The 9,433-nt window shown below is 47.1% G+C and overlaps 2 protein-coding genes across 5 annotated transcripts in view; both read left to right on the forward strand.

Annotated features, from left to right (window-relative positions):
- Window positions 1-2,047, forward strand: part of LOC136753024 (sodium-dependent neutral amino acid transporter B(0)AT2) — a 28,049-nt gene extending 26,002 nt beyond the window's left edge. For all 4 annotated transcript variants that reach the window (XM_066708808.1, XM_066708810.1, XM_066708809.1 and 1 more), the window contains one exon: window positions 113-2,047. In XM_066708808.1, the coding sequence (XP_066564905.1) occupies window positions 113-535 (423 nt within the window). In that variant the 3' untranslated portion in view covers window positions 536-2,047. The remainder of the gene's footprint in view (window positions 1-112) is intronic.
- Window positions 2,048-2,406: 359 nt separating this feature from the next.
- LOC136753843 (uncharacterized) lies at window positions 2,407-5,953 on the forward strand. Its single transcript, XM_066710228.1, has 4 exons — window positions 2,407-2,754; window positions 3,320-3,435; window positions 3,959-4,033; window positions 4,179-5,953. Exons 2-4 carry the CDS (start codon window positions 3,321-3,323, stop codon window positions 5,951-5,953), a joined length of 1,965 nt encoding a protein of 654 aa, XP_066566325.1. The 5' UTR covers window positions 2,407-2,754; window position 3,320.
- The last annotated feature ends 3,480 nt before the right edge of the window (window positions 5,954-9,433 follow it).

A 9,433-nucleotide genomic window follows, 5' to 3' on the forward strand; every position in this document is an offset into this window, starting at 1 on the left:
TCTTGTTCAGTGGCGTGTTCTGGAGATGCCACAGCATGGCAATAGAATATTATGTATGTGTATGGAAAATAAATACATACAAATAAATCACAATGCTTTCTCTTTCTCTCAGGTCAAGGAGGTGGAGCTGCAGTACCCAGACTGGGCTCTCGCCATATTGGTCAGCCTGATCATTCTGGCCTCTCTGCCCATTCCCATTGGCTTCTTCAGACAGCTGCTGATTGAGAGGTGGGATAGAGGTCAGGAGGTCAGCAATGGAGGGGTCGGGGATGGTGACCCCATGACCTTCCGGCAACCCCATGACCCCGAGGCCTACAGGAAGTGCAGCACCGAACCCAGCGACCTCTCTGGCCCTGACCCCAGCTTGTTGCCATTGGAGGAGGAGGAGGAAGAGGAGGAGGGTGCGGGAGGGAGGAGCATGGTTTCTGATAATGGCTTCCTGCCATTTGTGGGGAGTGGGGAGGGGAGGGGGGAGGAGCAGTACAGGCTCCTCCCACAGGAAGAGGAGGAGGAGGAAAATTCAACAGGTGTATGAGATAAACAGATGGAGCAGAATAAGAGAGGAGTTAGGGAGGGAGAGAGGGATAGAGGAGACAAAGTGTATAGTGGGAGAAAGCAATAGGAATGGAGATAATTAAACACAACCAGTACTATGAATAATAATAATAATAGTAATTCTTTATTTATCACTACTGTGACCTACAGTGCTTCTTAGTGCCTATGCTGAGTGATGGGGCACTGTTTCCCTCACTCTCTGTCTTACTATTATTATTGTTTAAATTATTATTATGAAGGTGACAGTGAGCAGCAGTTATTTTTTTGTACTGACAGAACACTCTTGTTAATAGTGTCTACAATTCTTCTCCTTGAGGGTGGTGATAAATAATGAGTGAACTGCCAATGAAATTCACTTGAGTCCAAAATTATTAGCCAATTTAATGCTCTAGTGAACAAGGGGAGCGGTATCGGGGCAAGGGGCAGTGCAGTATGTTCACTGTCGGTTCTGTGAAATTTCAGCCAATCTGTGAGTGTTACAATACAGTGTTCAAAGGGCACTGTGTGTGTATAGTGTGTACAGTATGTGCAGTGTATTGCATTTGGGATGAGTAGCTGTTAACCTGACGTCATGCAAATTAAGGGGAAAGGACTAAGTTAATATGCAAATTAGCTATATGGACAGCACTCTTGCTGTTTTTGCAGGAAAATCCCAGAAAGGGTGCATGTGTGCACAACAGACCCACAACAATATAGAGAGCATACTGTTAATAGAAGATGTGAATCATGTGAATAGAAATTGGGTCATTTAAGGATATATGATTATTTCAGTAGCATGTGAAATACGGGTTTACATGTGGAAATGGTAGTGTTTTTCTTGTCTTTTCATATATATTTTTTTGTCCACAGACCTGATTTTCCTGAGTTTTGGGGTCAAACGTTCATTTGCATAATTTATTCATGATTTAATAACACCGCATGTAAACTCTCCCAATGTGAGACTGGATAGTGGAGGCGGGGGGGGTGAAGATGTTCCCTTACAGACTGTACATCTCCGTGAACATTAATACACACATACAGTATTATTTAGTATTTAGTATATCAACTGTCACACTACAGCCAAAATTACCCTGTTACTTTAATTTCTGTTAATTTGGATGACTTAGTATTTATGTTAGCAGTGGCCCTAACTATCACTGTAAATTAATAATTAATGAGATGCTTTGCTTATTTGTCTTCAATGGGAATCGTTTTTGGGGAACTCCTGATTATGTGTGTGTGTGTGTGTGTGTGTGTAATTATATATATGAGAGCGAGAATGTGTGTGAAATTGTGTGTACTAGAGACAAACGGACGTACTGATGGATAGGGAGGATAGACCGTGTATATAAACAATGTGACAGAAGGACAGTGAGAACAGTCACAGTACAGACACACAGTACAGAGATATTGTGCTCACTAAGTTTTTCTTCTCATGCATATTGATGTTTATAGTTCTACTGAATTCAGAATGATAAATATCCTGTAATAAACGATTTCCAGTGACTTTTAACCTCTGACTACGGTGTGTTTATTATTAGTATTTACATTATTATTATTCGTAGAAGTTAATTTGGTTTAGGACGGTGGCACACACAAATTCGTTTTAAAAATAACACGGTAAATAGTTAAGGTATAACAGAATACTATAGTAATAGTTGTATTAATATTCATATTTGTAGTGCAATTATTGTAATTAAATACAGCCACACATGTAACTCCCAATGGCACATGCACAGAACGTTTTTGTTTATATATTGTGTTGGCGGAAGTCGGCCCTCCATGCCCGGAAGTTAGGGACAGAGGCCGGTGAGCGGTTGGGCCACCTGACGCGCTGATTGCTCAACTACCCTGTTACTCAGAAGCAGTTCAGTTTTCAATTGCCTAAGGGAGCTGTCAGTCAGTCGGAGAATGTCCGGGCTGACCAATCAGGAATGGGTGGGAGAGGGAAGAGAGGGGTCCTCCGCGACAGGGTCACTGAGATAGATAGGGAGAAAGAAACAGAAAAATAAATAGAGAAATAACCAGGGAATATATATATATATATATTATTGCTGTTTCAAATAACTGCGACACCAGCTACACACAGCTCGAGCTGTGCACCGGGAGGTATCCGTAGGCCGACGTGGTGCAGCATTGGATAGACAATAAACACAGGGGGAGAGACGAAACACGGAGGCAGGGAGACCTGTCTGCACCGTCACCTTGCCGTATATAGAGGTACGGTTCAGTTAAGAATTATTGTTTATTTTAATTATAAGATTAAAATCCCTAATCCCTGTTCATTTATTTGAAAAATTTATGTATTCACTAAGTCACTAACTGTTTCTCAGTCCCTGCAATTGTTGCTCTCTAGTAGTATATTGCGCTTTGGCCGTGTCTACTGGACGTGTTTAAACCCCTACTCACCTGTCTCTCTCTCTCTCTCTCAATACATTTTATAAATATTTTTATATATTGGTATTTTAAACCGATTAAAATATGTACTGAAGTGTACAGTTAATCAGTGTAACTACTGTACTGTCCAGACACTCATTTAGTGATAATGTATGGTAGTGTCCAGTCAGTCATTGCTAATGTACTGTAGTTTGCAGTCAGTTTTAATATACTATTATGTCCAGTCAGTGTCTCTGTACTCTGTTGTCAAGTCAGTGTTAATATACTGTAGTGTTTCAATAAGTCACTTAGTGTTAATGTTTGGTAGTGTCCAGTCAGTCGGTGTCAATGTACTGTAGTATCCAGTCAGTCAGTCCGTGTGTTTAACCCTCTTTTACCTCTCTCTCAGGATGTCAGGGATGTGTGCAGGAGGGTCGGGGGGGTCAAGGACGTCAGTCACTCGCTGGGTGATTTCAGATGATGGGAGTCAGTTGATTCGTCGAGAGGAACTGGAGGGGGAGTTAGGTCTGTAGTGCACTGTACTGTGTGTGTCTATTTTACTGTGTGTATCTGTACTGTGCTGTACTGTACTTGCTCCGGAGCTGATGGAGACTCCCTGTTCCAGCTCCAGGCCGGCTCAGCTCCAGAGCGACTCCAGTGCAGCTCCACACTGCTCCAGCTCCAGCTACTTTTACCCAGCTCCAGCTTTGGAGTCACAAATTTGTTCTTAAAGCTTCAGTGTTTGTTTATTTATTTTTTTACTTTTTTGTAAAAAGCTGTTTAACAAAACTGAAATATTTATAACATAAACATCTGTTTAAGCATTCAAACATGAAAACAGAAAATAGTACAATAAAGATGTCTGTGGCAAATATGGTTGCCTCCTGGCTGGTATTTTACAGCCATAACTAACAAAAACTGTCCAGCTCCCCTTTGGCTCCAGCACCGCTCCAGCACCGCTCCAGCACCACTCCAGCTCCGGGCTCCGGCCAACACTACTGTACTGTTTGTGTCTGTAGTAGACTTTGTCTCTCTATTTTTCTTTTAGGTGTGGATTCAGAGACTCAGGCTGTCATTGTGAAAGAAGAGATGATGGAACAGCCAGTCACCCCCTCCAGGAACAGTGAGTAATAGTCTGTGTCGACACTGTCAGTCAGTCAGTCAGTCACTACCCTACATTACATTACATTACATTAACCCCCCCCTCTGTCTCTCATTGCAGAGGGAGGTGCCAGTACTGTACTAAACTCTCTCTCTCTGTCTCTCAGTGCAGAGGGAGGTGCCAGTCTCGTACCCATGTCCATACTGTGAGATCTGCTTCACAGCGCTGCACTACCTGGAGAAACACATCAAGCGCTCGCACAGGAAGCAGTACCTGGATATGCTGCGTAGCCGAGCAGTTACCTTTCAGAAACCTGTGGCCTCCTCCTCGTCTTCCCCGTCCCCCTCACTACCCCTCTCCTCCTCCTCTTCCTTCCCATTGGCAACACCACCTGCCACTCACCCTTCCACTGGCCAATCGCGACTGCCCCCAAAACTCAAGCCTTCCTGCCACCTCCCCTTCTCAGGCTCTGCCCCTCCCACTTCCACTCCTCTACTGTCCTCACCTGCTTCCTGGGCCCCGCCCTCCCACCTCAGAGCCAAGCCCTCCCCCCGCAGCAGTAGTCGACCAATGGCAGCTAGTTCCCATCCCTCGGTCCCTCCCCCTCCCTCTTTAGCCACTGCTCAGAGTCACAGTACCAGCTTGAAGGGGGAGGGAGAGAAGGATGGAGAAGGGGAGGGGGGAGGAGGAGGAGATGTGATGCTTAAACTGCCACGCCCCCCTCCCTCTCTCCTCTCTGACCCCCTTAAAACAACAGATCCCTCCTTTTCTCTCTCCCTCTCTTCCCTCTCTCCCTCCTGTGCTCACTGTGGGGGACTGCGCCTGGTGAATGGACAGGAGGAAGAGAGAGGAGGGGAGGAAGAAGGGGAGGATGAAGAGGAGGGGGAGAGGGAGCGACGGCGGAGGGGCCGTGGCTGGGAGCGAGGGAGAGGCCGAAGGAGGGGGAGGGGGAAGGGGAAGGAGAAGGAGAGAGATCGAAAAACATTGTGTAGCTGTGTCCCCTTGTTCAACAATCACCACGACAACAACCAAAACAATAATAACAACAGTGCCCCCCCCCTGCCCATACTGCACCAAAGCAATGCCCATGATGTGGACCTGAGTGGAGGAGGAAGCAGCAACAACCATGAGGGGAAACAGGTAGTGGAAGACGGGAAGGAGGAAGTGGAATTCCAGCAAGACAATGTAGATGAGATTAAGGAGGAGGAGGGAATGGAGAGGGTGATCGTGGGAGGAGGAGGTGAAGGGAGAGAGGAGGAGGAGGAGGAGGAGGAGGAGGAGGGCGGCGAGGTTGAGGGCGAGGGCGAGAAGGGAGGGGATGGGAACACGAGAGAGACTGAAGAGGAGGAGGAGGAGGAGGAGGAGGAGGAGGAGGAGGCAGAGGACAATGGCGACACCCTCTACCTCTGTGCTGAGTGTGGGCAGAGCTTCGGGCGCCTGGCGTTGCTGCGCCGTCACCAGCGACTCCACGAATCCCCTAAGCCCTCCCACATGGAGTCGCCCCTACCCAGTGTAGCTCTCTCCCCCTCCTCCTTCTCATGCCCGGCCTGTGGCAAGTCCTTCAAGACGTCCCGCTACTTGAAGACACACCTGAAGATCCACTCAGGTCAGGTGCCCTACCACTGTGACCAGTGCGGCAAGCCCTTTGCCCAGCTGGGGGACCTGAAGACGCACCGGCGCACCCACACTGGCGAGCGGCCCTACAGCTGCAGCCAATGTGGGAAGAGCTTTGGCCGCTCAGGCACGTTGAAGAAGCACTGGCGCACACACACCGGTGAGACGCCCTATCCCTGCGCTGTGTGTGGCAAGCAGTTCAACCAGCTGGGGGCGCTGCGCACGCACCAGCGCATCCACACTGGTCACCGGCCCTACTGCTGCTCCCGGTGCCGTCAGCACTTCACGTACTCCTATCAGCTCAAGAGCCACCGATGCCCGGGGTAGAGAGAGGGGGGTGGGGGTGTCCCTACTTATACCAGCTGAGGAGCCAGCACTGCCTGGGGTAGGGAGAGGGGAAGAGGTGTCTGTCTCTGCTCCTACCAGCACAAGAGCCACTGCTGCCTGGGGGAGACTGTCTTTGAGCCTTTGTGAGCCTCGTCTCTTTCTGTCTGTCTGCATCTCTCTTCCCCTCTTTTACATGCTTACTCTCAGTTTCACTCTGTATTTGTGTTTCTGTGTCTGAGTTTTACTCTCTCCTTTCTCCTTCTCTTCATCTGTTCCTCATGTGTCACTGTCTCTGCCTCTGTCTCCCTCTTGTGGATGACCCAAGTAACTGAATGCCCTGTGTGAATACCTATGCTATTATGTACAAATGCATTAACATATGTATATAGAAATTGTTCTTTTTATATAAATATATACAGAATAGAATAGACAATTATTTTTAACTGTCTGTGTAAGCTCCCTTTCCTAACCCAGGAAACTGGAGTTTGTACAGCCATGACTTGAAGTACAGCTCCCATGAGACCCTGGGCCATGCATGCTGCTGCTGCTGCTATTCGACTGCAGCTGTACAGACTCCTGGGAAAGGTAGTCAGAGTGGCAGGGAATGCATTTGGGAGGGGGAAAGGACTACAAGTAAGATGGCCTAGCATTTATAGTATTTGTAGTCCAGTAACCTAGGTGCGATTGAAAGGAATGTGATTGTAATTATAATGATCCATAGTCACTCTCTCTCCATCTCTATTCCCCATGCTTCTCTCCCTCTCTCTCCCTCTCTCTCCCCCTCTCCCTTCCTGTGTATACAGTGTACAGGTTATGAACTGATTCTGTATGAACTGCAGTATTTAATAAACCACAACATTGCTTTGTAATAATGACTCTGTGAGTGAGTGAGTATGTGTACACTGGGCTGTTTTTTTATGTCTATACATCTCTCTCACTCTCTTTCAAAATCTCCATCTTTATCTCTTTCTCTCTTTGTCTCCATCTCTCACACTCTCTCCCTTTCTGGGACTGTCTCTCTCCCCCTCTGTATCCATCTTTCCCTATCTCTCCTCCTCTCTCTCTCTCTCTCTCTCTCTTGCTTGTCCTGCCTGCTCTCTGTCCCATGAGCCCCCAGGGGCAGGGTGCTCTGCCGCTGCTTTGGGACCACAGTTGCAAAGGCTTCTGGAAGATAGTCTGAGTGGGAGTGGATTTGGGAGGGAAAAGGATTACAAGTTAGAAGCCCAGAGTGAACACAGCACAGACAACAAGCCTGTACCACATACAGCTCGGGGCTTGAGCTCCTTCCCTTTTCCCTCAGACATAAAGTGCCCTGTTGGTCCCCTGCCCTCGTTTAACCCACCCCCACCTGAGGGGTGTACTACGAAGCGAGTTTAACCTAATCGGGGTTATCAAGGAAAGTCAGGGTTGACAAACTCTGATTGCCTAAACTGGTGTTAACCGGTACTACGACGGTGGTTACTATGTCGGTTAGTTGACTCTGTGTTAACTGGAGTTTGTGCGAGTTCACGTGAAGTGGGTGTGCATGCTCAGTGTGGGCGCAGTGTCTGTGTGCCGGACTGTCACCGGAATAATGCAGCTGATAATGTCAGGATATGAAGAGTTTAAAGAAAGGTTAACGGCTAAATGTGGCGGCCAACAAAGCCAGGGAGGCTTCTTGGCAGCGCATTGCCGACAGAGTAAATTCGTAAGAACAGTGTTCTCTATTTTGTCTCACAGATTCTTCTTTTATTTGTAATATGATTGAGATGTAAGGACACGTAAAATAGTCTATCGAAATATGTGACAACAATTAGGATAATTCAGTTATAGCCTACACATGGGCTGAAATTGACCCGTTACTCACTGTTAATGAATTAAGATCTACTAAAGCACCCAGGCTGTAGGGCTGCCTGTATGAATTTAATGCTATTGTGTTCAGGATAACTTCATTCTAACAATCATTTCAGCTGCAACCCCAGTGGAAAGCACATCTGGCAACAAGTCCGGATGAAATATAAAAATATTCTATCAAGTGGTGTGTATTAATAATACGCATTATTAATACACAGTACAGATGTATTGTGTAGCCTACACTTATAATAGCCTATTCATGTGTTCACAGCAAACAGAAAAAAGACAGAGTGAAAACTGGAGGAGGGCATGATTCACGCATATTTCGTGACACTCAGTGACTTACCTAATGTGTCTTTAATTGTCTTGAATATATGTAGAAGTTTTAAGGACAAAATAATGTAGGCTAGCCTACATGTCAGGTCAAATATGATATGATCAAATACCTGAACACTGATGCTGTGGAATGACTTCCTATTCACTTAATCCCCCTCATGTTCTCCCAGGGGTGCTCTAATGGGGATATGCGTACAGTCAATCGCACCAATCACCCTCGGGATTCCTGTGGAAAACATGTGTTCTGTATATAGGCCCAGCATATGCATATTAAAACTAGACCAAGTAGTTTTATATTGCGAATTACTTGCGATCGCATAAAAAGCCTCTTTGATCTTTAGAAGGCTTAAATGGCCAGGGAAAACAACAAATGCGTCCAGCAGTTCAGTGAGTGCATGTACCACCTTGCAAACTACACGGCACACAGTATTCCTGCTCAGAGGTTCAGCATCACCGATGGAATACATGAAGTGTCCGCTGGCAAGATACCGCACAGCAAGGCACACTGTCTGTTCAACAGTGAGGGCATCACTCCGGCGAGTGGCATTGAGACGTCTGGCCCTAGAAGCCGGCAAAGACCTCGGATGAGAATCGATTTCTTTCATAGAGAGCATCATCGGGGTGAGCTAGAGGAGTTGCATGGTCTCTAAACACCCTCACCCTGCGGAGTGAACCTCTCACAACCCGTGCCCAATGTCGATTGGGTCTCGACAAGACTGTTGGCGGAGAGGCTGTGCTTATATAGGGTAACACCGAGTTAACCACGAACATAACCTGCTCGGAGCAGTTTAGAGATGCCGCGTATATTACCATGACAACATACCTTCGTAGTACGGGTTACTCCTGAACTTACCTGGATAAGCCAGTTACCTCGCTTCGTAGTACACCCCTCTGGACTGCACTTCGTCAACACCGCGGTCCCTGAACAAAGGGGGGGTCAAAATCAAAAGTAACAGTATCTGGTGTGGCCACCATCTGCATTAAGTACTGCAGTGCATCTCCTCCTCATGGACTGCACCAGATTTGCAAGTTCTTGCTGTGAGATGTTACCCCACTCTTCCACCAAAGCACTTGCAAGTTCCTGGACATTTCTGGGGGGAATGGCCCTAGCCCTCACCCTCTGATCCAACAGGTCCCAGACGTGCTCAATGGCCATGGCAAAACACTGACATTCCTGTCTTGCAGGAAATCATGTCCAGCGAAGGTGGGTTTGTGCCCATAGGCAACGTTGGTGCCGGTGATGTCTGGTAAGGGCCTGCCTTACAACAGGCCTACAAACCCTCAGTTCACAGTTCTACTGTGGACAGTGTG

The sequence above is a fragment of the Amia ocellicauda genome, chromosome 7 (genome assembly GCF_036373705.1).
Source record: "Amia ocellicauda isolate fAmiCal2 chromosome 7, fAmiCal2.hap1, whole genome shotgun sequence".
Taxonomy (NCBI): domain Eukaryota; kingdom Metazoa; phylum Chordata; class Actinopteri; order Amiiformes; family Amiidae; genus Amia; species Amia ocellicauda.

Coding starts and splice junctions, on each gene's coding strand:
- LOC136753843 (XM_066710228.1), top strand. CDS start 3,321: ATGTCAGGGATGTGTGCAGGAGGGTCGGGGGGGTCAAGGACGTCAGTC. Junction 3,436..3,958: donor GGAACTGGAGGGGGAGTTAG/GTCTGTAGTGCA, acceptor TTTTTCTTTTAG/GTGTGGATTCAGAGACTCAG. Junction 4,034..4,178: donor AGTCACCCCCTCCAGGAACA/GTGAGTAATAGT, acceptor TCTGTCTCTCAG/TGCAGAGGGAGGTGCCAGTC.